Source organism: Idiotropiscis lumnitzeri, chromosome 16 (genome assembly GCF_059441095.1).
Source record: "Idiotropiscis lumnitzeri isolate Australia: NSW breed Sydney's pygmy pipehorse chromosome 16, RoL_Ilum_1.0, whole genome shotgun sequence".
NCBI lineage: Eukaryota > Metazoa > Chordata > Actinopteri > Syngnathiformes > Syngnathidae > Idiotropiscis > Idiotropiscis lumnitzeri.
In genome coordinates this window covers 4,071,758-4,098,918 of record NC_142406.1, presented here as the reverse complement: position 1 = coordinate 4,098,918, position 27,161 = coordinate 4,071,758, and the positions used below count along the sequence as shown (strand labels likewise).

Below are 27,161 nucleotides of genomic sequence, written 5' to 3'. Positions count from 1 at the left end.
ATTAACTCGGCGAACAGAAAAAGGACACGCTGAAGAGATGCCGCATTAGTCTCACGACACCATCTTGTGGTCAAAAGGAGAAATACATTTCAGAGAATCAAAGAGAAAAGCAGGAAACAAGAATTACTGTTCTACGAGAAAATATTTCTTTATTAAATTCTGTAACATTTTGACAATTCTTTTCAATGAAAGTATGATGATAATTCAATTGCCGCTCATTATCTTTAGCTTCAGTATTTCCCTTATTTCATGACAAGGGTTTGAAATATTACTTTTCAATTCATTTAACGCCTATCACCTTGTTAAGGTTGCTCATGCCACTTAAAGCTCCTTTATCATGCCTCTTCATGGCATCTCTAATGTCCTGTTTGCAGAGTGGGCACTGGTTGGCCAAGGCACACAGCGCCTCCTCCAGCACCTCCTGCGTGTGCTGGTCCGGTAGCGTGCTAGAGCAACCCAGCATGCTCATCGTGTTTCGCAACCATCCTTCCTCTCTGACCAGCGCCGTCAACCACGACTGAGAACGGAAGCAGCCGCCCAGAGCCTGCACAGCCAACCTCCAGAGCTCGGAGACCTCGTCCCAGCTGTCTTCCCAGCCGGCGCTCACCTTGACCGGCCCCGGGCTGAGCTTGGCGTCCAGAGCGCTGTGGAGAAAGCGGAGGGCCGTGGAAAAGAAGCGCCTTTGACTGGCTTCAGCTGAACCTGGAACGAAGAAGGTAGGAGATTTTTTTTAACACCGATTATTACTAAAATAGCTTTGTTGAAAATGAACTAGTTTTTAGCGGTTTACAAATATTTCGCCAAGTGGCACAATGCATTCTCACTTACTGACTTTTTCCAATCGATTGTTTTAGATTTGCGGCTCAGATGTATTTTCCCCATTCAAATAATGTAATTACAACTTTACTACTGCATTAGCGTACATTTCTACGAATGTAACTGCACCATAAACCGAGGAGCTCATAAAATTAAATGAATTATATAATGGTGCAAATTTTAAATGTTGCTGTGGTCCACGGAGTAAAATACACAGTAAAGTGAAATGTAATGTTTTTTTTTTTTTTTCATTGGCCATCTGGCGACCCTTGGCTACAGTGCAGTAATCAAGCACTGACGCTTTTATTAATTAAATCAACCGAAATAAAATACATTTTAATTAGCAGCTTCCGTAGTTCAGAGTGTGTTTTCGCTGATGGCTGCGAACAGAGAAGTGCACACATTTTAATGTATTCACGATCGAGTTTCAGTATTTATTTTTTTTTCCCTTGAGAAGCACTTATTTTGACATTATCTTTAAAGAAACAAATATGTACTTGTATGATTTTTGAGACTGTTGATGCTCAAGGGGGAAAACGTACAGAGGGGGAAAAAAAAAGTATCAAAGCTTGTTTGGTATTGGAAATACAAAAACAAAATTAATTTTTGAATAATGACAATGTTAAGGCCACACCTCTAAGCCTTCGAAAAATAAATACTGTTGACGTCTCACAAAAATTACCAGTTGGAGCTGATTTCAGTCTGCCGATCATCAGACCCAATGTGCAGTAATTCGCTGCGAGGACAAGGAGGCTCGATTTGTGCACCAAAACAGGAAGTGCTTCGCTCAGATGCTTCTCCAAAGTTTTGAAGCATTGATCCTTCCTGGAAAACAGATAATTGTCGTATGCATGTTCATTCAGTCAACGTACGTATTTCACATGAGAAAAAAAAAAAAATCTAATTTATTTACAATTCCATTTCATTGTTCTGCCTCCATACTGGGGATCACTGTTGGTCATTTTAAATTTGAAATCTACTACCTGACTCTTTCAGCCTCAGTGACGGAGAAGTTAAGGAGGGCCGAGCAGGCCGTCTCCATGCTGGGCTCCCTCACTAAGGACGCTCCGCTTTTACCCTTCAAGGATGTAAAGCAGCGCGAAAGGTAGTGCACCAGCAAAGCCGGCGTGTCAAGGGTGAGCAGCACCTTCCTCGGACCTTCCTCGGCAGAGAGGTGACACAGAGCTGGCAGGAGATACCTGAAGACAGGAGACGGGTCGAAAAATACCCGCTTAATACCGAACCAGTTCGCTCATGCGTCAATAGGCTCGTGACTGTACCGAAGTGCCTCTTTGCCCGTCCAGGTCCCGCTCTCATCGGCGACAGACATCTTATCCATCCAGTCAGAGAGCCCCTGCTCGGAATTCTCGGCCATCAGGTGGCTCCGCGAGTAGTTGATGAGGACCGGCAGCAGCGTGGTCACTTCCTCCTTCAGGCAGGAAGTCTCCTCGGCCAGCCATGAGCACAGGCAGCGGAATGTGGCGAAAATAAAAGGGTCGCCGTAGCGACTCCGATCCACCTTGGAAAACAGGAAACCATCAAGGGTCACGTATTACACACACGAAGTCTAACACACAAAGTGTCAAGTCAAAATAACACACTCAAGACACATTTTAATTTTAACACAGAGCCAGATAGAGGAAAAAAGGTAAAATATTGCTCAAGTTAGTTCGCTTAATTAGTGTCATAACGGTACTACTTTTTTCTCCAAAATTGGAAGCTTTATGAATTCACCCCCTCACCTGTTGCAGGTGGTACATAAGAGCCGAGAAGGCCTCCTCCAGTACGCCGAGGACCTGCCTGCTCTGCTGCAGACTCAAGGAGGAGATGGAACTCTGAGCGGGCGGGGCAGCGGCCATAAGAGCCGGGTTGCAGGCCTGCTCGATGGCCGCCTCCATGATCCGATAACAACCTGGGCAAAGATGAAAAGGAGGTTAGCGGTGTTTGAACACATGCTAAGCTTCACAGCGCTGCCTTGTTTATGACCTAATTTTAGTGTTGTCATTATTTATTGCACGCCATAAGGTACATGAGCCTAGCTGCATTCAGGATATTTGTACCGGTCACAGGTGTCTTATATTACTTTTTGCTCAGAAATGATCCAATGACGACTTAAAGCACAGGATCTATTAAAGCATATTAAAAAGATATGAAAAACGCCTTCAGTGTGCAACAACCTGTGAGTGTGTCTTGCAGCTCTTGGCTGAGATTGTTTCCAGGCGGTTCCTCTAATCCCATCCGGACCTCCACACAGGCCCGATTGACCAGCAAGCAGCAGAACTTGGGTGATCCGGCCAACTCCCAACCATACAGATCAAGCAGACAAGCACCGAGTACCAAAACTGGCCCGATCTGTCTCGGAGTCAGCTTAGCCTGCACCATGGGTCGCAATGCACCCCACACTCGGCTCACGACTTCCCTCAGCACCTCTCTCTCAACGGTGACTCCACCTGGGGGTAGAACATTGACCAACTGGGAGCACATATCCAGCCTGGTCTGGTCTGTGGATTTGCAAAAGTCTTTGGACATCTTCACCAGCAGAGGCAGCAATTCGGCTGAGTGTTTGCGCCACGCTTTGTCTTTGGTTTTACCCGAGAGGAGGCAAACGAGCAAGGGAAGACCCATCCTTTGGCTCAAGGTCTGGTTGGATTCTAAAGCCTGGCAGAGAGCGGGAACAGCACCTCGGTTCAGCAGATGGTCAGGACCCCTGGGTTGGGCACACACGGCAGTCAGAACCTGGTAGCAGTCAGCGGCTACAGCCTCATCAAGCTTTCCAGGTGGCGATTTTGGGTTTGATGGTGATGCTTCACTCGCCACGCTGTTATCATCATCCTTGCGGTTTTCCTCACTGACATCACTTTCTCTTGCTAGGTTAGCCTCCTCACTCATACTTTTTGGAATCTGCTCAGCATCTTCATCCCCTGTCCGCTGTTGGCTACTCGGACCACGGGCTAAAATGTCCAGCAGTAGCGGAATGGTGGCAAGGAGCTGAGGCTGAGAGGCCATGTCTGGATCCGTGCTTAAGGCAGACAACAGAGCTGTGCCCAGTGAAAGGAGCTCATATGGGGGCAATCCAGGGTCCCCGCTTCCCTTTGCTGCAGTCACCAACAGCCGAGCTGGAAGGTTGAGACCCACAGCCTCAAAGATACGCCTCAAGGTGGGTTTGTCCAGTTGGCAAGCTGGGCACAAGCGTGTGATCTAGATTTGTAGAGAATTAAAAAAAAAAAAATCACAGAAAAGAGATATTTGATTACATTGATCAGACATTTACGAAATATGGGTTCATGATCGTGTACATTTTAGATGCATGGTGTTGATGCTTTATGATCCTCCCCATTTTAAGCGCTTTGTAGCCATGATCTTGCAGCCATGCACAATTACAACACACGAATCCAGTGTAAAAGATTTCATTAGATGGAAACTTACCAAAAGAAGTGCAGCCAAAGTCTGGCTATCATTTTTAGCATGTTTAAGAGCGTGGAGACATCTCTCCAACACGTCCCTCTTAGCGTCCGTCAAACCATCTACCGCATCCTCCTCCGGACCTCCTCCTCCACCTTTTTCTCCTGTTTGCTCCTCTCCTCCGGAGAATTGGTCGCTCAAGTCAACTGTAGCACCGTCAGCCATCGTGGCCTCAGAGTGTCAGCAAAGCGTCATAAAGAAAGTGCTGCAAAAGGGTTGGAATTTAATTATTAGCGGTTAGAAACGCACTGTTCTCAGGAAACCAGCATGATCCACGCACGGATGTTTTAGCTGCTCGTCGGGTTTACTTGAATGATGAAATATGAATGGTTTATTGAAAAAGCCTATTTGGGAAAAAAAATCGTACGTTCCTCGTGAGCTTCTGCCGGATATGGAATGTCAAAATAAAACCACTAGTAGCCAATGACAACATTCTTACAAGATTAGTTGACCAATCGCAGTAACGGTATTTGGAAGGTGCCGTCGCCATTTTGGTCCCCTTTGAAACGTTGATTTAGCGAAGTTAACACGTTTATCAAACAATTTTATCTTACGCCGTTTTTTCTTCTCTTTGGAGAATCCTCTACTAGAACTTGGAGTCGTGTAAGAAATTCGAAGAGGTGAGTTTTAATGTCTCGCAAACGCGTCTTTGGTGCCTGTGACGCAGACCGGAAAAGGTAATATTCAGTTACAGGAATTGTGTCGTTCATTCACAGGAGCGTCAACATGTTTATTGTAACAATTGTACACATTCTAAATCATATAATCTTGGCGTACTAAATGCATTATTCTTATAATTATTATTTTAAATTTGTGAATGTGCGTGTCATTGTGTCCTCGTCTGACATGAAACATTAAAATATCTGGCGCATAAATATCGTATTTTGAAGTTGCCACCGGAAATGCTTGTTTGTCTTATAAGTAGCTTGTTGGAGCTTAGAGGGGCACATCAGCTGAACAAGTGAGAGGGATAGTGACCCAATTTACTGTACTGACGGGGGGAGGACAACGAGGATTTAACACGCCACGGCGATCGCGCAAAGACGAATGAGCACGACTACAGTTGTCTTCTTAAAACCGTGTAGTGGGAGCAGCTTTTCGCGAAATCCAAGCGCCGAATCCTTGGCCACAGCATGTAAATAAGTCATAGAGATGCCAGCAGCTGTTTGGCTCAAGGTGCCTGAAAGGATCCTGGATCGAACAGGTACCTCGCTCTTCGCGTGTCAGTATGCAAGTCAGTATGCAATGCGTTAAGTGATCTACGAGATGCTGCAGATTCTCGAGCCAAGCGTTTGTAATGGCGTGGACTCGCCAAGCTGCAGCGATCGGCCTTTAATGACTACAGTCTGATTAAAGAAGAGGCATCCAGGCTTTTCTGAAACCTGTTAATATGTGCTGGTCAAATTATAAAATGCTGTTCACCCACTGTTTAGAGTGTATGATGTGTTGCATTCATTCATCCTGTTTGGTATTGGTCAGATCCAAAATACAAGAGTGAATTCCAAAATTCCGATGATGTGATTTGATCTGATTATCATTCAAAAGAAGGTTTAACAACGAATCTTGTTGCAATTTGCATTCCAACAATACATGCAGGGTGATAAATACAGTACATTGTTTAGATTACACCTGGTCACTTGGTAGTCTTGGTCAACATGCTTTTGAGCCACTGAAATTAGAGGTGTATTGCATAAAATGGCTGTCATTCCTGTCACATTTTCGCTAAATTTCTTACCGTCCAAATATTTTGGAAATAAAAATATGCCTGTTTATGTTGGAGATTTATTAAAACATTTCTTCTTTTCACAGCCTGATTACATAGAGCGTGGGGTTTTGGTGTTCAAGAGAATCCCCCACCTGACTGAAAGCAAACAGAGTTGGCAAGTGTGCTTCTCTTGATCCCAGAAGGACGAGGAGAGTGAAACAAAGCCGAGCTCTGCGCCTCTTGGTCACAGAGGCCATTCCTCTGATGGAGATTCTCAGGAGAAAAGGAGCCTTTTAGACGGAAACTTCTCCAAGCTGTCATCGACCCAGGTGACCTATCTGTCTTTTGCTACTCCGCATGTCAACACTCTCACCCAACCTTGAGGCAATAAAGGAATCTGTAACCACACGCTAGAACAAATGTGACTAAATCACTTTTATCCAAACATATTTTGCTCTGGCTTATTTTTACTTGGTGTATTTATTTTTGCCTCAAATGCTTAGAAGCTTCCGGAGGGGGAGCGAGGCACACCGTGTAATCAAATCAGGTTTATGTCAGCTTGTTGGCTTGAGCAGCCCAAAAAGTCTTTCGAAATGCTGCTCTACCTGGTAAAAATGATTTGCTGATATAGAGGCTCTGTTTGGCTCACATAAACTGTCGACGCAGCGGATGCGCATGAATGCTGCTTGATTTATTCCATGGTTAACTCGTAATAGTCTCCTGATGGGACGCCCCGACAACACAGCTGACAAACTAAAAATATTCATGAGTCAATTTTCTTGTTAAATCCGCACTTGCGCTTTTCTGGAAAGAAGACATCACATCGAGATGGATTATGTTAATTAAATGTTAACTTCACATAAAATGGTTACCCGAGGAGTTCTTATTATTACCGTGGTTGCGTTTAGTCGGTTGATAAAGCGTCCGACGGCCAGCATGGCCTACATTTGCCTCAAGTGTTAAACTTATTCTTATTTGATATTCTCCCGCTCTCATCTCCAGTTTTGCGCTTGAGCATCTGAACCTCACCGACGGCCATGCTGCATCTCCTCCGCACATCGTTGGTGTTGTCCCTCCTCCACCAATCACCTCACGGCGCCCGGCTGCCAACCTAGCTCCACACTCTCCCTGACTCGCCTCACCCCAACGTGTCGGTGCTTTCTGCAAGCACCTGTTGCTAAACAGGTGCAACGTTTTTTAAAATTTTTTTTGGGGCGACATTTTTGAGAACTATATGCCCAACCCTTGCGACACTTTCCTGCTTTTTGGGTGTGTCGCGAGTCATGTAGCTCTTAAAATTGTTGTTATTTGAAGTGAATGAAAAGTGCCTGCGCGCTAACATACGATATCTGCTTCTCAGGTCTTTTAAAATGTCTTCTGCATACCAGCATCTACTCACTTGGAGTCTACCACACCTCCTCCTCCTGCCGCTGACCCACCTCTGGCTTTTGGCCCCTCCCACAGGTAAAACAAACTCTATTAAAATATTGCAAGAGTGTTTATTGACCGAGGACTGATAACAAAACTGATATCTGCAAGCTGTTAATGCTGCGACACAGCCACCGCGGTTACTCGAGGTGTGTCCTCATCCTCTTCGGGATCCTTTGCTGCTTTTCGCTCATTTGTTGTCGTTGCTCATCTGATCCAATCAGAGCCATCAGACTAAATAGTTTGAGGGGGCGAGGGGTTGGGCGCTGGGAACAATAAGTGCTCTGTGTGAGGGGATGGGTGACAGAAGAAGAGTGGACAAGAGGTAGAGTGACTGAACAAAGGCCAAAGGGTCTTTTTTTTTGTTTTTTTTTGTTTGTGTCAAACAATCACGAGTTTTGTGAGAGCAAGTCATGTGTTTTCTTTCCGGAATGAAGTTGATTAAGCCTTTCGCTACAGATAATGCACGCTGTGCTTTCACTTTAAATACATTCTCTGTATCGTTTAAACATTGATGGCTTCATAACATCTCCGCAAATTACACCAGTGATGTGTCAACATTTTATAAACAGAAAATCAGTTGATAGTTGGATCGCAGAAATTTTAACTCATTCAATACCAATGACGGCTAAATACGTCAAAGATCCTTTTTGTTTTTTTTTTGTTTTTTTTTTTTTTACTCGGCTGGTAGTGAATGAGTTAATATTGACTGGTCTCTTTAATTGTGTATCCAGGACCAAAGCGATCATTTAAATGTTGCCAAGCTTGGAAAATAAAAACTGTCGTCATGCCATCAACGAGGAGCAGACTGCAGCAGCTCTCCGCACTGACAGATGACTGCTCCTACGGGTCGGCTCAGAGGGTGGAGTTTTGCGTTTATTGCGTAATGCACCCTAGGCTCTAATCAGCGAGCGTCTTGTTTTGTCAGGGAAAAGCCTAATTTCCTTTCTCAGCTGCTGACAGGGCAGATTGCTCAAGCTGTGGCTGGATATCTGCTTTTCTGAGAAATGTTTATTCAATGCTTCAAACATAAATTGTCGTCGGCCCAGGTGTGCGACCGCAGTTCAGTATCATTCTCATTCGGCTCCCTTGTGCAGTAATGTCTTGACTCAAGTGACAGTTAAGACACTAAACTGCACTTTGTTGGATTTTGCAATTTGGAAAACGGTCATGTTTTGACAGTGACTGCGAGAGATTGAGACGAAGGAAGCTTGAGTGGCGCTTTTGTAATCACACTTTGATCTCTGACTTCTTTCCTAAACATGTTGAAAGGTATTTGAGCAGGCTGAGCTGGTTGACACATTGCTTGGCAGCATTCGTCGTCATTGTATGACGGTGAAAATAAAGGTGACGCTAACATTAGAACCATCTTCTCTGTTGCGTTTCTTTAATCAATTTAGATTTGAACACAATAACACTCACAGGCATATATTCTTTATCCTCTGGAAAATAACTCGTGTGACTGTATCTACCCCCCCTCCCCCTCTCCTAAATAGTCATTTAGAATCTAATAGACTTCATTGTACTCCCTCCAGGTGTATCAGCAGATCTCTGCCATGTTACCGGAGGAGTGCTGGGGCTCCACTGGTCAAGCATCGTCAGCCTGGGTTGGTATCCTCTAGCAGACGGCAGCGGCGGGCCGACATGCTGGGAGTCCTGCTGCTTGAGACCAAGTTGCAACGCCGCGTGGACCCTCGGTGGGAAATGTGTGCTTCTTAGTTGCTCCCTGAAGGGGGGCTGTCCCATTTTGTTTCTGCCCCAACCTGATCAGAAATCTCTCGGGCTCCTTCAGATTATAAGCAAGGTATGACGTTGGTGGGGTTGCCTGATCTTGCATCAATATTATCACAGTATCCGATATTTTTTTAATGTCATATTTGTGGTGTATTTGTTCAGGGTTCTGCCACAAAAAGAGGGAGGAGCGTTCGTCAGGCGGAACTTGAAGAAGCCCAAACAGAACAACAGCCTAGCACGGTAATTACAGGCTCATGTATACAATGACGCTCTCTTTAAGATTCTTCCAACATTTTTGCTTCCCCCAAGACCTTTACACTTTGCGTAAAAGATTTTAAAGTTCCATCATCCATTACACTGATTATCTCAAGTCCTCAGTCCGATAATTCAATTGACGCCATTTCGACATCGTCTTCAAAACGAATCACGCCTTTACTCTTTGTAAACCCTTTCTTCAGGAAAACGCCAAACTTGATCCAGCGCCGTTGTTACCCAACTCAAGCAAAGTTCCACAAGCTGACCAAAAGAACATCACTCATCTAACCAACAGGACGAGTGAACACGCCTCACAGAACGCCACGATTGTAGACACCGCTCCGTCTTCCAATAATAGTGATGTTAGCACACCCACAGCAACAACCATCAGCGTCGCTCCAACACAGGCCGGTAAGAAATTCATAATTATACAGTTGCAAAGGAATGTGCTGCGACCGGCGGCCTGTAAACAAGAAGAGCTTGTGTAGTGGCTTTCACCTTTTGACAGAAAAAAATGGCAACTGAAAAGATTCACTGGCTACCAGATGGATTTAGTGCAGGGGTGTGCAAACTTTTTGATTGGCGGGCCACAATGGATTCTTAAATTTGACTGAGGGGCCGGACCAGGAGCAGATGGATGGAGTATTATGGTAACCTCACCTCATCTGAGAACAAAATACATTTAATTTTAAATGAACGTGAACAAATGCATTACAACAATAATATTGCCTTTATTAGTCCCACAATGGGGAAATTCGAGATTCGAACCCAGGCCTCCTGGGGAGACTGGGTCCTGAACGCGGCGCCTTAGACCACTCGGCCATCCTGAAAAACCACAGTATTTAGAAAATAAAACATGAACAAGATTTACTCATTTAATTTTTTTCAAGTTCAGCGGGCCGGAATAAAACGTTTTAACGGGCCGCGTGTGGCCCCCGGGCCGCAGTTTGCACACACCCGATTTAGAGCATGGAAATAGCAACTGTTGTATTCACTCGCGCCAAAGGAGATATTGTATAAAGGTCAGCTCTGGTTTGAAATAAGCTTACGTGATTGACTCTAAGCCATCTGTAACTGTCAACAAGTGTCACTACTTTATTACACGTTTATTACCGTATCTCAGTGTGTTCAATGCAAATAACTAATGCGAAATATAAAAGTCATGTGGTTTGACATTTTGCGGCTTATAAAGAAAAAAGGTCATAAATTCAAGCTTACATTTTGTAAATATTTAATATGTTCCAATAAAATCCCTGCACGAGGACGTTAACCCTGAAGAGTGTCAACTTTGTTGTGATCATGCCGTGCTGTTGGCGTCACCTGATTCCTTTTTCTGTGCCAGTGAGGGAGCTGGTTGTCTCAGCCGGGGAGAGTGTCGAGGTCACGCTGCCGCGCAGCTCGGTCGAGCTTAACGCCTTTGTGGTGCCACCACCTCCGCCAGGTCAGACGGTGCATCATTTTTGTTTATCCCATATTGACACGCTTGAATGAAGCAAAATGAAAATGCTCCATTTAAGAACGATCCTTATCCGAGTTAATTTAACACATGAGCAGTTTGGTATTTACCGACTTTTCATGGCGCGGCTTCCCGACAGATACAAAGTATGCATTTGACTGGCGTCTGATAACGCATCCCAGAGATTATAGCGGGGAGATGGAAGGAAAGCACAGCAAGATCCTGAAACTCAGCAAGGTACAGCTTTCAGATTTCATTTTCTAAATGCAAGCAATTCTGTTGAATATAAAATGGACGCTTTCAGTCAGTACCTTTTATTTAATACACTAAAGAAGACTATTATATTGAATTGATTGAAACCAGTTGGTTAAAATACAAAAAAAAATATTATTAATTATTTTCTCAGCTCACAGTTGGACTGTATGAGTTTGAGGTGACTGTGGATGGGGGAGGGGCCCACGGAGAAGGTTACGTCAATGTCACCGTCAAACCAGGTAAGGGAAACTATAAAATAGACAGTCCAATTTACATAAATTGTAAAAAAAAAAAAAAAATTACAAGGTTGATAGTTCACAAATGTTAAGATCTATAGGCGCTCATATTGCAGCCAGTGTTGTGTTTTGATTCTTACGGAAACATTGGTTTTGTCCCTTAGTCACTTCCAAGCGGTTTACACCTCACTAAGCATGTTAAGTGCTTGTTTTCCACCTGACAGAGCCGCGGGTAAACAAGCCCCCTGTTGCCGTAGTTTCCCCAAAGTTCCAAGAGATCTCCTTGCCAACGAGCTCGACGGTGATCGACGGCAGCAGTGAGTTTATGCGTCAACACACGTGCAAACACCGTTACAACTGAAGGCTGCGTGCTCGAGCTGCCCTCTAACATGACCCTTGTTAAATGGTTTCCTGTTTTTTTTTTTCTTTTTTTTTTCCCAGAGAGCACAGATGATGACAAAGTAGTGGCGTGGCATTGGGAAGAGGTCAAAGGTCCTCTAAGGGAGGAGAAGGTGTCAGCCAACACGGCCGTCCTCACGCTCACCAACTTGGTTCCGGGGAACTACACTTTCAAGTACATATCCATGCTATGACGTTGAGAAACTAAAAAAAAAAAAAATAAAATCTTGATACAGTGAAATGTTGTGCACCAAAAGCAAATTTGAGTTGACGAGGATCAGCGGGGGTTCACTGTACTTCTTTTTTTTTTTTTTGATTTGTTTTCCTTCGCTAGTTTGACTGTCACCGACTCCGATGGCGCCCAAGACTCAACACAGGCCACCCTGTCTGTCAACAAAGCCAAGGATTACAAGCCCGAGGCCAATGCCGGCCCCAACCAGGTCAACATTTTTACACAACGCTCCATTGCAATAAATGTGTGCATTTATTTGTCATAGTTTACTTGCGAGCTATTTTTTTGTACGTTACAAGGAAAAACTGACTTGCAAAGAACTTTGTAGAGAGGTGTGGCAAAGATGAAGGAATTTTATCATTTATTCTTGAGCAACTCGCAGCATGACCACTAATATATTTTTTTTTCTGCTATGCAGGTCATCACTTTGCCACGTAACTCCATCACTCTGTACGGCAATCAGAGCACGGATGACCACGATTCCCTTGCCTACGAATGGTCCCTCAGTCCTGAAAGCAAAGACAAGGTGGTGGAGATGCAAGTGAGTATTTATTTATTCATTCATTTAATTTTTTATTTATGTATTTTTTGTTGAACGAGACGCATTTTACTTTTCTTTGTGGGACGATCCGCACACTTCATCCGTGTTGAAAAACATCCTCCCCGTGTTTGTATTTTTCAGGGCGTGCGCACACACACCTTGCAGCTGTCAGCCATGCAAGAAGGCGATTACACCTTCCAGCTAACTGTGACTGACGCTGCCGGACAGCAAGACACAGCCTACGTCACCGTTATTGTGCAGCCAGGTAAACGGATTCGAGTCATTACATCGCGACATGCTTGACTATCGTGTGAGGTGGTTCGTTACGATAAACGTTTTGCCTGTGCAATCGTCGTCCTGCCTCCTTTCATCCCGCAGAAAACAATAAACCACCAGTGGCAGACGCAGGGCCGGAAAAAGAGCTGACACTGCCAGTTGATCGAACAATGCTAGATGGCAGTAAGAGCAGCGATGACCAAAAAATCGCGACCTATCATTGGAAACAGACCAAGTGAGATGCATTTAGTCGTTCGGATTTGCGAAAAGCGCTTGGAACTAAAACAAAAATTGAGATTTGACATTTGCATCGCTTTCCGTTTCTCAATTCTTGTCACACTTTTGCCATCTGTTCCTCGGCAGGGGTCCCGATGGTGTGAAGATTGAGAACGCGGACGGTGCTGTTGCCACGGTAACAGGTCTAGAGGTGGGCACTTACGGGTTCACCCTGACAGTGACCGATGAGAGGAAGCTGCAGAGTAGCGACACAGTCACGGTCATCGTTAGAGAAGGTGAGCGCAAGATCGTCTTTGTTTGAACAAAAACGACTTCTGGGAATAATTTGTCTTTTTGAATATTACTCGCACGGGGTTTTGTTTACGTTACTTGTCGCTTAATTCAACTTATGTTGTGGTTGAAATTTTTCATACGTCATCTCCAACTGAACCGCTCTTAAACCAGAACTGGACCAGCCACCTGTGGCTCGCGTGGTTTCCAGCCCGCCCGTCTCTCTGCCGGTGCGGACGGCCACCCTGGATGGATCTCACTCAGTTGATGACAAAGGTGGCATCAGCTACCTGTGGACCAGAGATGACAGCAGCCCCGCGGCCGGGGTGAGACATCACGACTCTGTTGACAATTCCTCAGCTAAAATTGTTCAAACAGTTCGGATAAAGCATCTCTTTCCTCTTTGCGAACCCGCTTGCTTATTCTGAGACTTGAATATCAACTCGTTGTCAGTCATGCACAAAGTTTCACTTTTGAGATCACAGCTTCATGTCATCAAGAGCTGGCAGTTTAAAGGCATCTTGCCAGACAGGAACAAGAAGTTCAAAATTGTGTCGTTGACTCACTGACACTGAAGAGCTAAACAAACTTCCCACTTGTTTCGCAGGATGTTCTCAACAACTCTGATCACCAAGCTGTTTTGTTTCTGGGAAACCTGGTGCAGGGCAAGTATCGCTTCACTCTGTCTGTCACGGACAGCAAAGGTCAAACCAACACGGACAGCGGCACATTGGAGGTCAAACCAGGTACACACAAAATGCAGACAGTCATACGATTTTGATTGTTTATTTACTATGTGAATAAACAATTTAATTTTTGTTTGGTTTTACTCCGCCTCTCTCTGTCAGACCCGTGGGAGCGTGACCAGGTGGAGCTGGTCTTAGAGGTTCCCGTAACGCAGGTTTCCCACCGCCAACGTGACATGCTACTGCGGCAGGTCGGCGTGTTGCTCGGCGTCCTCGATAGTGACATCATTGTTCGAGAGATCGGCCCGTTCAATGAGCACAGGTGAGTTGAAAAATATCTATCTTTTTACGGGGACTGGAATGGATCAGAGAAAAAATGACTTGCCGCTTGTTCTGGCCTCAGTACCCGCTTGGTCTTCCTGGTGTCAGGCGGTCCAGGGCGCCCTCCGCTGTCCGGTCACGGCGTTGCACTCAGTCTACGCAACAAACTGCGTAAACAGAAAAACGACTTTCTCATTTACAAGGCCCGGCGGGTGGACACTGTCAGTAAGTTCTGTATTGTACTTCTTACACCGTTTTAAGGGATCAATGACTAATTAGATTCACTGGTCAAATGCAAAAGTTGTTCCCACAAGCTATGTAAAGTTGTCCGCCGGTGTCCGTTTATATCCGCTGTCCTCCCTTTCAGTCTGCCAGCTGAACTGCTCCAGTCATGGCGAGTGTGACTCATTCACGCGGCGCTGTGTGTGTCAGCCTTTTTGGATGGAGAACTTCATCAGAGCCCAGTTCGGCGACGCCGAGAGCAACTGCGGTAAGATGAGACGGAGTCGCCCGCTGCCTTTTTACAAAACATTACACTTGAACTTTCAAAATAATGAATAAAGTCTTTTTGTACTTGCAGAATGGAGCGTACTCTATGTGACCATCGCGTCCTTTATGATTGTGGTTGCCGCGGCGACAGTTGTCTGGGGTTGTGTATGTTGCTGTAACAGGTGAGATGACGCTGTCACAGGCATTTATTCTTTATCCTCTGTAAAAAAATAAAAAGTTTTTCATTATTACTGCGTTATTACTACCGGCCGGGGCTTACTGAGCATCCTTGGTGGAATTCGTATGCGTTTGCATGCATTTTTGTTACTCTGCATGTGATTATATCACCCAACTAATGATATTCTTTTCGGCTTTCCTACAAAGGCGCAAGAGCAAAGCACGGCGAACCAAAAGCCGTTATAAAATGCTGGAAGCTGACGAGCAAGACGCTCTGGAGCTCCAACCACCCAGATCTGGTAGGAGTTACGCATATATGTGTTGAGAACGTGCACACAGCGAGTAACTAACACTACTTTGGTGTCACCTGCCTAGGCCGCATCAAGCCAGTACCCGCCCCTTCCTCCTCCGCCCTCATGCACTCCGACTCAGACCTGGAGAGCGACGACGGACAGGTCGGCTTTCCGTGGACGGAGCAGGAGCGCGGACACCTTCTGCGACCGCAAAACGGCTCCTTGAGGAACGGCCAGGGTCCCGTGAGAGGAAAGAAACACAGAGAAGAGCTGCTATAGCAGAAGGAGGTGAAGCGCACTTCCGTCCTCAAAACACACACAGATGCGTCTTTTTATGCTTCTTCATTTCACCCACCTGGTACTTGAAAGCATGTCACACTGTTACACTGAAGAAAACTGAGCCATGGCAGAGGAGAAAAGCCTACCATTTTTTTGGGAATGAGCACTGTGCTTGGAACAGAGAAATCCAGTATAAGGACCTGATTATTTAAACGGAGACATTACCAAGGTGACTCCCAAACTAAAAACCAGCAAGTCCACGTCATACTTCCCGACCTTTGCTTCTCGTCGACCTGCATGAATGCACATGAACTGTCGTCACACTGTTACACGCAGGTAAGCCAGATGCTACCAAACGCTGCCCATGAATCTAGTCGGCACAGCTGATTTACCGGAAGTAAAGCGTTGGATCACTAACGGCAACAGATTAAAAAAGTGAATGACCGCTTGCACTTCCGAATCGGCTGGAATCACCACCTGCATGTTCGTATGTTTGGACACATGACTGTACGTGTGTGCCTGATGATAAGATTTTATTAGATTTTTTTTTTCCCTGGCTGATGTGCCAAAATGTATTTCTTCAAAGTGTTGTATGTGTGCGTGGGTATCCGTCGTGAAGTTTGATTGCGCAATTGTCCGACAAAATGCATCGAGCCAAAATGCTGCTTTTATTCCGAAGGTTCCGCTCCGCACAAATGAAGCCACTGGAATACACGTCGGGAGCGTTCGACATGAAGACCACTTTTAACAAAATCTTCCTGCTGTGATTCAATGTTTTATGCACTTTTGTTTCAAAGTCTCACTTGCATCTTTTTTTTCGGAATCAGAACGATCACAGACGGCATCTTAATTCTTGATTGCGATGTTGGATTTGTTTTTATTTGGGACACAATTATTATGAATATTATAAGACAGCTTTTCTGTGGCTTTGTGTGAAGAACAAGCTCAAACCAAATGATTTATTGACTTAAACGTTTTTTTTTTTTTTCTTAGGCCACACGAAGACCTGATTTATTTTTGTCTCCGGGTAATCTTCAAATTCCACTTTGTGCTCACTTTGCATGCCGAATGTGAAAACACAAAAGAGTGTAGAAGTTGAGCTCGGCACTCGCGTTGAATGTTGAAAGGATGACATCACTGTCTCATCTCCGTCTGTAATTAATGTGAAGCAATCACGTTATAATGTTTTGCAGATTAACGTGTACTGTACTGTCAAATCATCTCATGGTGAGGTCAACTCTGCTGCACCGCTTTTTACTCTCCACAGCAGGGGTAGGACTGTGTTTTTATTTAATTTAATTTTTTTTTTCCATTTGAGCTGCATACAAAGTCAAATTAAGCATACCCAAGTGCCAACTCTACAATATATTTTGAACCTGCAAAATGGTAACATTCTTCCATCTTCTTTGCAACTGACCACACCTGTAAATTTTCTTTTTAAAAAAAAAAAATGTAGAAGAGACAAAAACTGCCATGAATTGACCTTTGACTCTGCGGGAGTCCACTGTGAAGGCAGAAACAAAGAAAGGGGAGCAATGGCGAAGGGAGAGTAATTTCAAATTGTTTTAAATAAGGTTTAGAGGGAAGGATTACGTTGTGTGTTCTATGTGACCTGATACAACTGGATAATCTGGGAATTAGAATAAAGACTTTTCATTTTATTCTTCTATGAAGGACGGTTGCTTATGTTTTGCAAATACTTTGGACCATGATTGTGTTTGTCGAATTTCACCTAATTTTAATGAACCATTCATGCAAAATAACTTTGGGCAATTGGTCACTGTATAATTGCCAAAATGATTTATTAATTGCACTGGAAATGCAACCCGAATAGAAATGTGATCATCTGTCTTTTTGTTGACTTTTAACATTAACAGAGAGAATGGGTCCATAATAATTTGATTTCGGACAACAGCCCTCGGTATGGTACGTAATTGAAATTGAGGTAGAGATTATCACCCATTCGGAGGAAATTATTTTCTCATTAAATAAAGGCCAGGCCCCCAAGTTATTTGTGACCTTTTCCAAAGAGTCAAAATAATAACTGAACAGATTTAGCATACTTATGCTTGTGGAACATCTTTGCCAAATTGAGAGATTACAAGTGGATTAAAAAAAAAAAAGTCCGCTTTTCGTGACAGATATTACTTGTATTACAAATAGCGACAATGGTGCATTTTGGGAAATGTTGAATTTTGTTTTATTTTTTTTTACATTTGTAGTCACAATGGAAATGAAAACAAAGCACATTCATTTATGCATACATTTATTTTTCAACATTTCAAAACACTTAAATGCTATCTTTAAATACAAGGTGCCAGAAAAATTCAAGAATATCTGGTATATGTGTCAAACCTAAAACTATAAATGTCAAGTTTCCCCCTTTGATTAACCTGCACGTCTACAAAGAGATGCTGCGATGTTGCTTCAATCAGTGCACGAGAGTTACAGGACAAGGCTCCTCACAATGCCCTGAGCATCTGACACTTCCTGGCAAAAAAAAACCCCAAAACATCCTCACCTGACCTGGCTTTGTGGGATTGACAGGAATTGATGGAACATTTATTCAAATGTCATTGAAAGTAATTATTTTGATTGACATTGAATGTAAGAATCAAACATTCTTTGCTTAAGACAGACACATGTATCAAATTACATCAACTTGTGGAATGGCCATAGCCGCCCACGCCCACCACGGAGCTCCGCCCCCGCCTTTATGACATCGTGCACTACAACTCCCAAATATGCGCGCATAGAATTTGACTGCACATTAAGAAAATAAGAATGTGATTTTTTAAAAATGAATGTAGAAATATGATGCACTTTACGTGGAAAGGTGAAATGGAAAATCCAGCAAGGTCCACTTGGGGGGCCTCGACCCACCAGTTGAAATTTAAAGGGCTAAAATTGCATGAATGATCCTATCGTACAATTAAGATGACTGCATTTGCATTGAAATAAACGCGTTCTTTTTGCAGAGCTCTGCACTGTCATGACACATGCAACGAAAGAAAGGACTCTTTAATTTTCCGCTTTTCTCCATTATTTTTTCCTTTCCGTGTGCGACTCACGCGCCTTATATGGCAAAGGAACAAGCTCGCGCGGACAAGGGCGGAAACCGAGCGCGGTGACAGCTGGGTAAGTTCATCCAGGAAGAAAAAGACCCAGCTCGGTCTGCTTGGTTCAAGGCGGCTACACAACCCGACGTCCGTATAAACGAGCGAGTGATCACGTGACCCGTTCTCGTAGGTAAGCTCACGTTTCTTGCCCTTGGTTTTACGGTTATATTTCAAAGCATTTTTGGAAGGGGCTTTACCATAAAACAACAGAGCGCCGGCGCCGCCTCATCAGTCAGAAATCATTGCAATCAGGGGGGACGCTAACACACCCGGCTAGCCGTTGTTGCTAACATAACCACAGCTTTTTTTCCCTTTTTTTAAAAGCATATATCATTAAGTTATCTCACCTGTCCACTTACTTATATCCAATAAAGCGAATGAATGTGAGGTTTATTATTTTTGTAAGTGTGAATTCTAAGAAGAAAAAAAAACATTTTCGTAATGTCGCTAACAGGGAGGGTGTGATAGCGACGAGAACCAGGAAATGCCGAAAGCAGCAAACAGGGAAGGAGTAAAATAATCAAACGTTTTATGTAAACACTTTACAGAGCTGTACTCACAAGTGTGTCTGTATCGCCTTTTAATAAAACGCCGGTTACGGTTTGCTAGTTTGCGGTATTCCAATGCTGCATTTTGTTCCCTTCGTGCTATGTCGAAAAAGGGATCTTTCCATAAAGTCGAAGTTGGTTGCGATTTATCTATTTTCTAATCAAGGCGAAATATCAATGATTCGATGACGAAGAGGTTATTCAAATCATGTGCGACTGCACTTGCCGCAAATGCAGATTGTGCAAAGCCACTGTCGGCAAGACAGTTAGCCAACCGCGCGCCACCGTCATACCTGCTTAAATTGAAACTCCGAATCCATATGACGCATTAAAGTGCATTATTGCATCGCCTCAAATCAATGTGGTCTTTGTTTTCGTGCTGTGCGTTCGGACGTGAGGTCGTTCGACGTTTGTTTGTCTCACGCTTTCAACAAGCACACGTTTCTGGCCTTCCCAAAACACCCGAAAGAAATCGTGTTGCAAACGTCATGCACTTGAAAGAGTTTTGCATGAGTTGTGGCGTTCGTAAAGCAGCCTAAAGAATTGGGCAACCGAGAAGTTCTTGTTAAGACTGTCGAATTAGCGTTTATTTAAACGACGGCAACATATAGGTGGTACCAGGTAGTATTTCCTAACTAAACTTTGATCTTCAACAATGTTGAAATTATATTTTGATAAAGTTTCCATGTTTGTCCGAAGCATAGCCGCTTTCAAAGGTGAGCTGCGATTTTTTATTTTATTTTCTTTTTTTATTTTCTTTTTTAAATTCGGAATATCCGATTTTGCAATGGCACATCTAAGTCTGACTGATCCTGAACCTCTCACAGGCTTTCTTCCTGCTGCATGGTGGTGTTCGTTGACAACAAACGTCTCGCAAAGATGTACGTAGGTCTCTAATATACAAACTATAATCAATGTATAAGACGGAGACCATTTCCGTGTAATCTTGAAAGACCACAGGATACTGACCTGAACATAAACGGTGGTGCAACATATGTAGAAAGCCAAAAATAACACTGAGTCATTTATATTCTTTATCATCTGCAGAGAACTACCAATACACTCACTCACACTTAAGGGAGCTTCAAAATGTCTATTGAGTTCATATTTATTTATTTTTATTTTCATTTTAAATTTACATTGTATTTCATTTTGAGGGGTGGGAGTTATGTTTTACTTCATAGCACTCATTTTTGCTTATGTTGGATTACTTTCTCATGTGTATATATTGTGTGTGTGTGTGTGTGTGTGTGTGTATATGTATCATATATAGTCTTTATTTTTGGCACAATTTCACTTTGATTTAAATTTTTTTTAACTTGTTGCCAAAGTGCAATAAATGTTCTGTTTTTATTACATATTTGAAATAAACATCACTGTATGTTTATATAAATTACAATATATATATATTTTTTGGTTGGAGTGGGGAGAAGATATTTCAGCTTTTTTTTTTTTGTGGTCAGGAATTGAAAGAAATTTCCTGTCGTACGGCACCACTATTTCCTGTTATCAATCTCCCTTCGTGAAATGTGGAAAGTTAAACAACCTTCGGGTGCAAATCTTTTATTGGCGCAACACGACAATTAGGTCACGGGTATTAGTGGCGAGTGTCCTTTCTTAATCTAATTATAAGCAAGCCTGGCTCAGAAATGAATTTGCTGCGCCCTCTCAATGAGCGGTGCTGTAAAAAGAGGGAAAGGTGAGCTATTATGAAACGCAGCCCGGCGTATTTACTTAGCAACCATAGTTCCAATTTGTCCACCCACATGTCCCAAAATGAACCACAAAGTCTTTTTTTGTTTTGAAAGCGAACTGGTTTTAAATTATCGATGACATCACCATGTCTGTTCACGTCTTGCGTAATGTTGACCTTTCTCACTGGTTGTCTATACATCACAAACTGGTTGATCGTGCTTTGATAATTAAAAGATCACAACAAGGAAAATAAATCTGATTCCCCAAGTCTGTCTTGTTTGAAAATATAACATAGCGGTGTTAACATTTGGCCACAAAGTATTTTGCTAGCCGAACACACCTTCGTCTCATATCTACATACCTTTTTTTCAAGTCCTGACCTGTTTCCCTTCTCTTGCGTTCTTCTGTTTGCTTACCTGAGGAGTCGTCTATCAGGGATCACCCAGGAAAATATATTTTATTTATTTGTTTTTACGAATGGTGGTGTTGAAAAGCTACAGTCTGTTTTCATTCCAGCCTAACACTATATCGGTGTCACCTCGTCCTAATTGGGAGACATTCCTAATCGCGTCTAATCCCGTAGGTATGGCAGAGCTGGCGAATCTGGTGCAGCGGCTGGAGTTGGCCGTGGGCCGTCTGGAGGCGATGTCGGGCCCCGGTGGCAGCAACGAAGGGGCAGCTGAAGGAGGTAATCCCCCCCCCCCCCCCCGAGACTTGCTGCGGAATATTTAGTTTTGATGTCTAAAGAAAACGGCGAGCGTTAATGCCTGCGTGTTGAATTGGACTTTGCTAAAACGCTAAGTGGTTGAGTTGCTATTTTAATGACGCGATTGACGCGTCAGCTTTGCGGTTACAGACGGCATCTTTGTGTAATGAGGAAAGAAGTCTTAACAATCGATGGAACGGTTGAACAATTGTAATTATGTGTCACTTGTTTTGGAGAAAAAAAAAAATCACATGCCTTGTGATGCTGCTTCACACCAGTGCAGCAGCAGTGTTGATTTTTTTTTATTTCATTTGATATATTTTTTTTGTTTCCCTTTTTCTGTTAACAGCTGTATCAGCCTTCGTCGAGGCCTTTGACGCGATCATCAACGGTCCTGTCAATCAGTATTACGGCTTCAGTCAGCAGATCGGGGGTGTTGTCCTGAAACACGTACGTAACTGTTCATGCTTTGTAGCACTCGGTGGAATCCAAATGTAATGTGACGCATATCCAATAAGGGTGGGACTCTGTGGACCCCTCACGATTCGATTCGATTCGATTCAGAGGCCCACGGTGTGAGTCGATTCATCACAACGTTGGCCTACATTTTATAGTCCATTTAAAACACTGGTACCTTATTTTTATTTTTTTAATTTATTAAGGAATAGACAGGATTTATATTTCACACTTTAATTAAAGGTAGTACCTTATTTTTTTTTTTGTTGTAATTTTTTATTAATTTAGGAATAGCCAGGATTTATATTGCACACTTTAATTTAAGTGACAAGGCAATTAGGTTTACAATAGTGTCAACACAAATTAAAAAAAAAGGGCCAAAAAAATGTCTGTAACGTCTCCAATAACAAAACATCTCTAAAAACTGTTAAACTGATTTAGCATCATTTGTATTTTAATAATTAATATCGCAATATGAAGTTAATGAGGGCTGCTTTTATTTAACCGTGTGCTTTAACAAGGATGGCGCCGCGCGTATGACTTTTTGCTTGCTCCGCCAACTTGTCTTATTAGCTCAGCCTCAGCACAGATGTCTGAAGTACAAATGGACATTTGAAATTTTATAATGTATAATTTTAAATATTGATTATTAATATTGCTGAATCCCATTGAAACTATGCATAAAAAAACCCGATTATCGTTCCCACCCCATCGATCATTCACTGTTATATTACTGACGGCAGACTTGATAAATGTTGTTAGAACATTGAAATGTCTTTGTTGAAAATATTTGTGATTCCTTCTTCTTCTTGTCATCCTCGCAGGCAGAAATGATGAAGCAGGCGTTCTCCAGTCAGAGACAAGTCATTGTAAAGGCCTCCACTGCCCAGAAGCCGTCTGATGTAAGCCACTCATGTTTAAAATTTTTGTGTGTGTTCGCTTTTTCTGCATAACTATTGTGAAGTTTCCTTCAATTTAAAACAATTAAGGTTGATTGAGTTACCAAAAGTTTAAAACAGCTGATTTAAATTTTTTATAAACTCATATACTGCCATTGACGGCTAAAGACGTCAAAGATCAATTTTATTTACTCGGCTGGAAGTGAATGAGTTAAGCGAGTCCCCTGCCTGCTGTAATTTTTCATGCAGTCTTTCTGTTGATCAAGGACATTTTGAGCAGCCTCCTGCGGCCGGTGTGCCAGGTCATCGAGCAGGTGCAGGCGTTCCGCGAGCAGAACCGCACATCCGCACATTTCCACCACCTCTCCGCCATCAGCGAGAGCGTGCCGGCCCTCGGATGGGTTGCCGTGGTGAGTAATAATTTTTTTTTTAAGCCTGTCTGAATTTGCGTTTGTGTGAATCCGAAGGTAACAATTTTCTCTTCTGCCCCAGGCCCCAAAGCCAGGCCCGTATGTTAAAGAGATGCAGGATGCCGCCATGTTCTACACCAACCGTGTGCTCAAGGAGTACAAGGAAAAGTAACTAGAGCTTCATTTTTTTCGCTCATAACAACTTAGCTATTGTCAAGATGCTTTTTTCCAGTTACTGCAATTGTCACCAGTGACTTTTCTTCCTCCAAACTACTTTTTAAGTTTAGAGTTGCAGAATCAGCGTAAACTCACGTTTGGTTTCCTGTGTTAAAACCTGACTTGGATGTTTTACAAGTCGAAGAAAGTTGTGCATTGTCATGGTGACCAGGCATTAAAATTAGACTAAATCAGATACCATAACTCCACTGGAATTCTTTTTCAGGGCGGAAACTGATTTATTAGTAGTCAATCAATTGCAGAAAAAAGAAAAAAAATGTCAAAATGCCCTTTAAATTGAAAGCACCTGTTTAAAAAAAACAAAAATAAAATAAAAAAATAAGCAATGAGCCCCACGCTAGTCTAAATGGTAAAGTTCAATAAAAACTTGAATAATCCCCTAATATTTTCTACAGCCAATCAATGTTTCTACAATTTCAATATAACTGAATTGTTTGTTTTACCTTTGTATCAAAACAAAGACAAAAAGAGGGAGTGCCCCGTTTTCCCAGCTTTAAATTGAATTCTTAACCAGTGCCGATAATTGTCCTGGTCGATAAAACTGAAATAGAAAAGCAGTTATTTATTTTTTCTTCCTTTTCTCAAAGGGACAAGACTCACGTGGATTGGGTGCGCTCCTATTTGACAATCTGGACCGAATTGCAGAATTACATCAAGCAATACCACACCACTGGTCTGTCCTGGAGCAAGACTGTAAGCACCACTAGCACACAGGGATTGTTTTGCAAAAAAAAAAAAAAAAGTCTATAAAGTGTGCTTTTTTTTTTTTTTTTTTTTTTTTCTAATTTTGTGGACTGGTTCCAAACCATCGTGATTTCCTCTTCAGGGCCCAGTGGCTTCAGCCTCTGCAGCCCCTCCCAGCAAGCCTGGCGGAAGCGCTCCACCACCACCACCCCCTCCAGGACCACCACCACCTCCCGCGGACCTCAGCGGCTCCTCTCAACATGGCGACAGCGACGCCCAAAGCCGGACTGCCTTGTTTGAGGCCATCAACCAGGGGTCCGACATCACCAGGGGTAAGCCGTGATGTGCTCTTTCCGCTATTCCGCATCCGTTGCCAGCTGCCGAATGATGACACTCGTAGCTGTGTGGCCACTTCCCTCTCAGAACTTCCCGTTTCCTGAACAACATGAAGAGTGTTAATATTGAACTTGCTTCTTGGGGGAGCATGCGAATGAGTTAATGTGTTATGGCGACGGTTAAAGCCTTGTACGGATTAACATTTAAAAAAATTGGAGCAATTTGGAAGCCAACCATGATCATGGAAAAGTTCATTTTCTTTTCCAGGCCTCAGGCATGTTAATGATGATGAGAAGACCCACAAGAATCCTGGACTGAGAGCTCAAAATGCCCCCGTGCGCACCGGACCAAAGCCCTTCACTAGTCCTTCCCCCCGTGCCACTGCATCAGCCACCCCGACTCGCAGCGCCCCGCCTGTTTTTGAGCTGGAAGGCAAGAAGTGGAAAGTGGTACGTCACTCGGCTGCCAGACCCGCACAAAGGCTACAAACGGTTTGCGTGGCGTGAGCAGTCCTCTGATGTCTTGCTTTCGCTCCACAGGAGAACCACGAAGGTGCGCAGCAACTGGTGATCAGCGACACCGAGCTCAAGCAAGTGGTTTACGCTTTTAAGTGCAACAGCAGCACTCTGCAGGTCAAAGGGAAGCTCAACTCTATTACTATCGGTAAGAATCTGAGATTTTTGTAATTTATTTTATTTAATTTTTTTTTAACTCCTTCACTGCCAGCCCAGGTAAAGTGAATGTATGTTTTGACTTCTATACACGTCAATGGCAGTGAATGAGTGAACTCTTAATCTGCATACGACTATAACAGAATAAAATTTACCAATCGAAAAGCACAAATTATTATATATTTTTTTTCAAAGTCAATGTGTCAGTATAAACTAGCGGGCCCCATGCGTTGATTTAATTTTCCCCGTCAGATAACTGTAAGAAAATGGGCCTGGTGTTCGATGACGTCGTGGGCATTGTTGACATCATAAACTGCAGGGATGTCAAAGTCCAGGTGCGTGCATCCTGCTTTGTGTTAAGTGAGAGACATCTGAACAAGTTCGATTTTCAACTGCATTAAATAAATGATTGCGCTGTCATGCGCAGGTCATAGGTCGGGTTCCCACCATCTCCATCAACAAGACTGATGGCTGCCACGTATACCTGAGCCAAAAGTCGCTGGACTGCGAGATCGTCAGCGCCAAGAGTTCAGAGATGAACATCCTGGTGCCCGGCAAGGATGGCGAATTTGTGAGTCTGGAGTTTGACACTAAATGAGATTTATTTTTTTTTGGGGGGGGAGTAATACAGTGACTTGTCATTGTCGTCCACAGTCGGAGTTCCCGGTTCCCGAGCAGTTCAAGACGGTTTGGGACGGCGCGAAGCTTGTTACCACAGCAACAGAGATCTCGGGATAGAGCGGCAGCACGCCATGCTCTCGCCACCTCACACGCCTCCCCACATTTCGCCACCTGACTGATGACCTCCGCGCTCACCAGCTAACACACGCACGCTGTAGAGTCGAGACTCCAACGTCATGCGTTTTGTTTTTCCTCCCCCGCCCTTCTTCTCCTTGGCCAAGCGCAGCTTTTCGCTGCTCCTTCCCACAGCCAATGAGGACTGCTCTCGTTTATCGGAAGCATTCCTCCAGCCAATCAGCAGGGAGCACTTTGCCAATTATTTATCCGGATATTGCTGTACTAAATTAGCCGTTCTAGTTAAGTGGATATCGTCGTCTCTGCTGCCACAATTATCAGGATGCTTCATGCACTAATTATCTCTGAATGGCTAAGGAGACCCCCGTCCCCTCCCCAAGTTAACGGCGTGGTAGGTTTCTGTTCTTTATGCAATTCCATTGAAGCACTTGTTAACAAATCGTTTCCACATCGCAAAATATTACCGTTTGTTGTGTAGATGAAATATTCCAACGCTCACATTTTAATGAAATTTTTTCATCTCGGTGAAGCACATCACACTCGTAGGTTGTCGAAATACACATTCCCGAGTAGAAGACATTCCATGGAAAGAGGCACGTTGAGAAAAGATGTGTCATTGACCGGGTCCTGCTGTTGTTTAACAAATGGAAAAAAAAATGTCCCCATGGCCTTGCGAATAATAATCAATACGTGTCTCGATGTTAAGTCTTATTGGCTTCACCAACAACAACTTGACTCGTTGCTCCAAGATAATTTCTGCACCATTTGGTTCAAAAGCGCTTGGAAGCTGTGGATTGTCTTTTATATTTTCTTTCTTTTACCTCTTTTTTTTTTTTTTATGTGGGGGAGGGAGTTGGTTTCACAATCAAGAATTCCGCTCATTAGTACTGGAGACATCATTAAAATGTTGCAATAACATTTGCTTACTTTTATTTTCGATTTAGAAACATGCATGCATCTGATACAACAGCAGCTCTGCTAATTCTTTGAAAAATGTAAATCAATAACATTCCAAAAAATAAATTTTGACAAGATCAAAATCTCACCGAGGGAATAATCAAGTAATAAAACTATCTTAGCTTCAACTCAGCATGCTA

General features: G+C 43.3%; 3 protein-coding genes and 1 long non-coding RNA gene across 11 annotated transcripts; 2 read left to right on the top strand and 2 right to left on the bottom strand.

Annotated features, from left to right (window-relative positions):
• Positions 1-123: 123 nt before the first annotated feature.
• On the bottom strand, positions 124-5,505 carry LOC148320933 (neurochondrin-like). Of its 6 annotated transcripts, none has more exons than XM_088318086.1 (8): positions 5,487-5,505; positions 4,243-4,483; positions 2,994-4,014; positions 2,559-2,728; positions 2,097-2,335; positions 1,800-2,015; positions 1,499-1,641; positions 124-702 (listed from the first exon to the last, which is right to left on the bottom strand). In XM_088318086.1, the coding sequence occupies exons 2-8, from the start codon at positions 4,441-4,443 to the stop codon at positions 281-283; spliced, it is 2,412 nt and encodes an 803-aa protein (XP_088174212.1). In that variant the 5' UTR covers positions 4,444-4,483; positions 5,487-5,505; the 3' UTR covers positions 124-280. The 6 variants fall into 6 exon arrangements, with proteins under 6 accessions (XP_088174212.1, XP_088174209.1, XP_088174210.1 ...); XM_088318083.1 differs by lacking the exon at positions 5,487-5,505 and adding an exon at positions 4,833-4,917; XM_088318084.1 differs by lacking the exon at positions 5,487-5,505 and adding an exon at positions 4,718-4,870.
• LOC148320932 (dyslexia-associated protein KIAA0319-like protein) lies at positions 4,750-17,223 on the top strand. 2 transcript variants are annotated; one of them, XM_088318081.1, is made up of 25 exons: positions 4,750-4,898; positions 6,088-6,312; positions 6,986-7,133; positions 7,344-7,447; positions 8,947-9,215; positions 9,308-9,385; positions 9,604-9,811; positions 10,743-10,841; positions 10,996-11,093; positions 11,263-11,350; positions 11,572-11,664; positions 11,789-11,921; positions 12,081-12,186; positions 12,397-12,519; positions 12,661-12,784; positions 12,898-13,030; positions 13,159-13,307; positions 13,477-13,628; positions 13,910-14,048; positions 14,151-14,310; positions 14,392-14,534; positions 14,677-14,799; positions 14,890-14,980; positions 15,183-15,274; positions 15,351-17,223. In XM_088318081.1, the coding sequence occupies exons 4-25, from the start codon at positions 7,354-7,356 to the stop codon at positions 15,545-15,547; spliced, it is 2,892 nt and encodes a 963-aa protein (XP_088174207.1). In that variant the 5' UTR covers positions 4,750-4,898; positions 6,088-6,312; positions 6,986-7,133; positions 7,344-7,353; the 3' UTR covers positions 15,548-17,223. The 2 variants fall into 2 exon arrangements, with proteins under 2 accessions (XP_088174207.1, XP_088174206.1); XM_088318080.1 differs by lacking the exon at positions 4,750-4,898 and adding an exon at positions 5,278-5,482.
• LOC148320931 (uncharacterized) lies at positions 10,269-21,562 on the bottom strand. Of its 2 annotated transcripts, XR_015846732.1 has the most exons (7): positions 21,271-21,562; positions 15,347-15,489; positions 14,884-15,018; positions 14,560-14,794; positions 14,370-14,476; positions 13,492-13,588; positions 10,269-12,487 (listed from the first exon to the last, which is right to left on the bottom strand). It is a non-coding gene; the product is annotated as an uncharacterized LOC148320931 (long non-coding RNA). The 2 variants fall into 2 exon arrangements; XR_015846731.1 differs by lacking the exon at positions 21,271-21,562 and having other exon boundaries at positions 15,347-16,224.
• Positions 18,647-26,880, top strand: LOC148320930 (adenylyl cyclase-associated protein 1-like). The gene is made up of 13 exons (XM_088318089.1): positions 18,647-18,796; positions 21,493-21,597; positions 21,965-22,065; positions 22,896-22,973; positions 23,237-23,380; positions 23,463-23,548; positions 24,205-24,310; positions 24,444-24,633; positions 24,905-25,086; positions 25,177-25,300; positions 25,561-25,643; positions 25,736-25,879; positions 25,963-26,880. Exons 2-13 carry the CDS (start codon positions 21,495-21,497, stop codon positions 26,044-26,046), a joined length of 1,425 nt encoding a protein of 474 aa, XP_088174215.1. The 5' UTR covers positions 18,647-18,796; positions 21,493-21,494; the 3' UTR covers positions 26,047-26,880.
• The last annotated feature ends 281 nt before the right edge of the window (positions 26,881-27,161 follow it).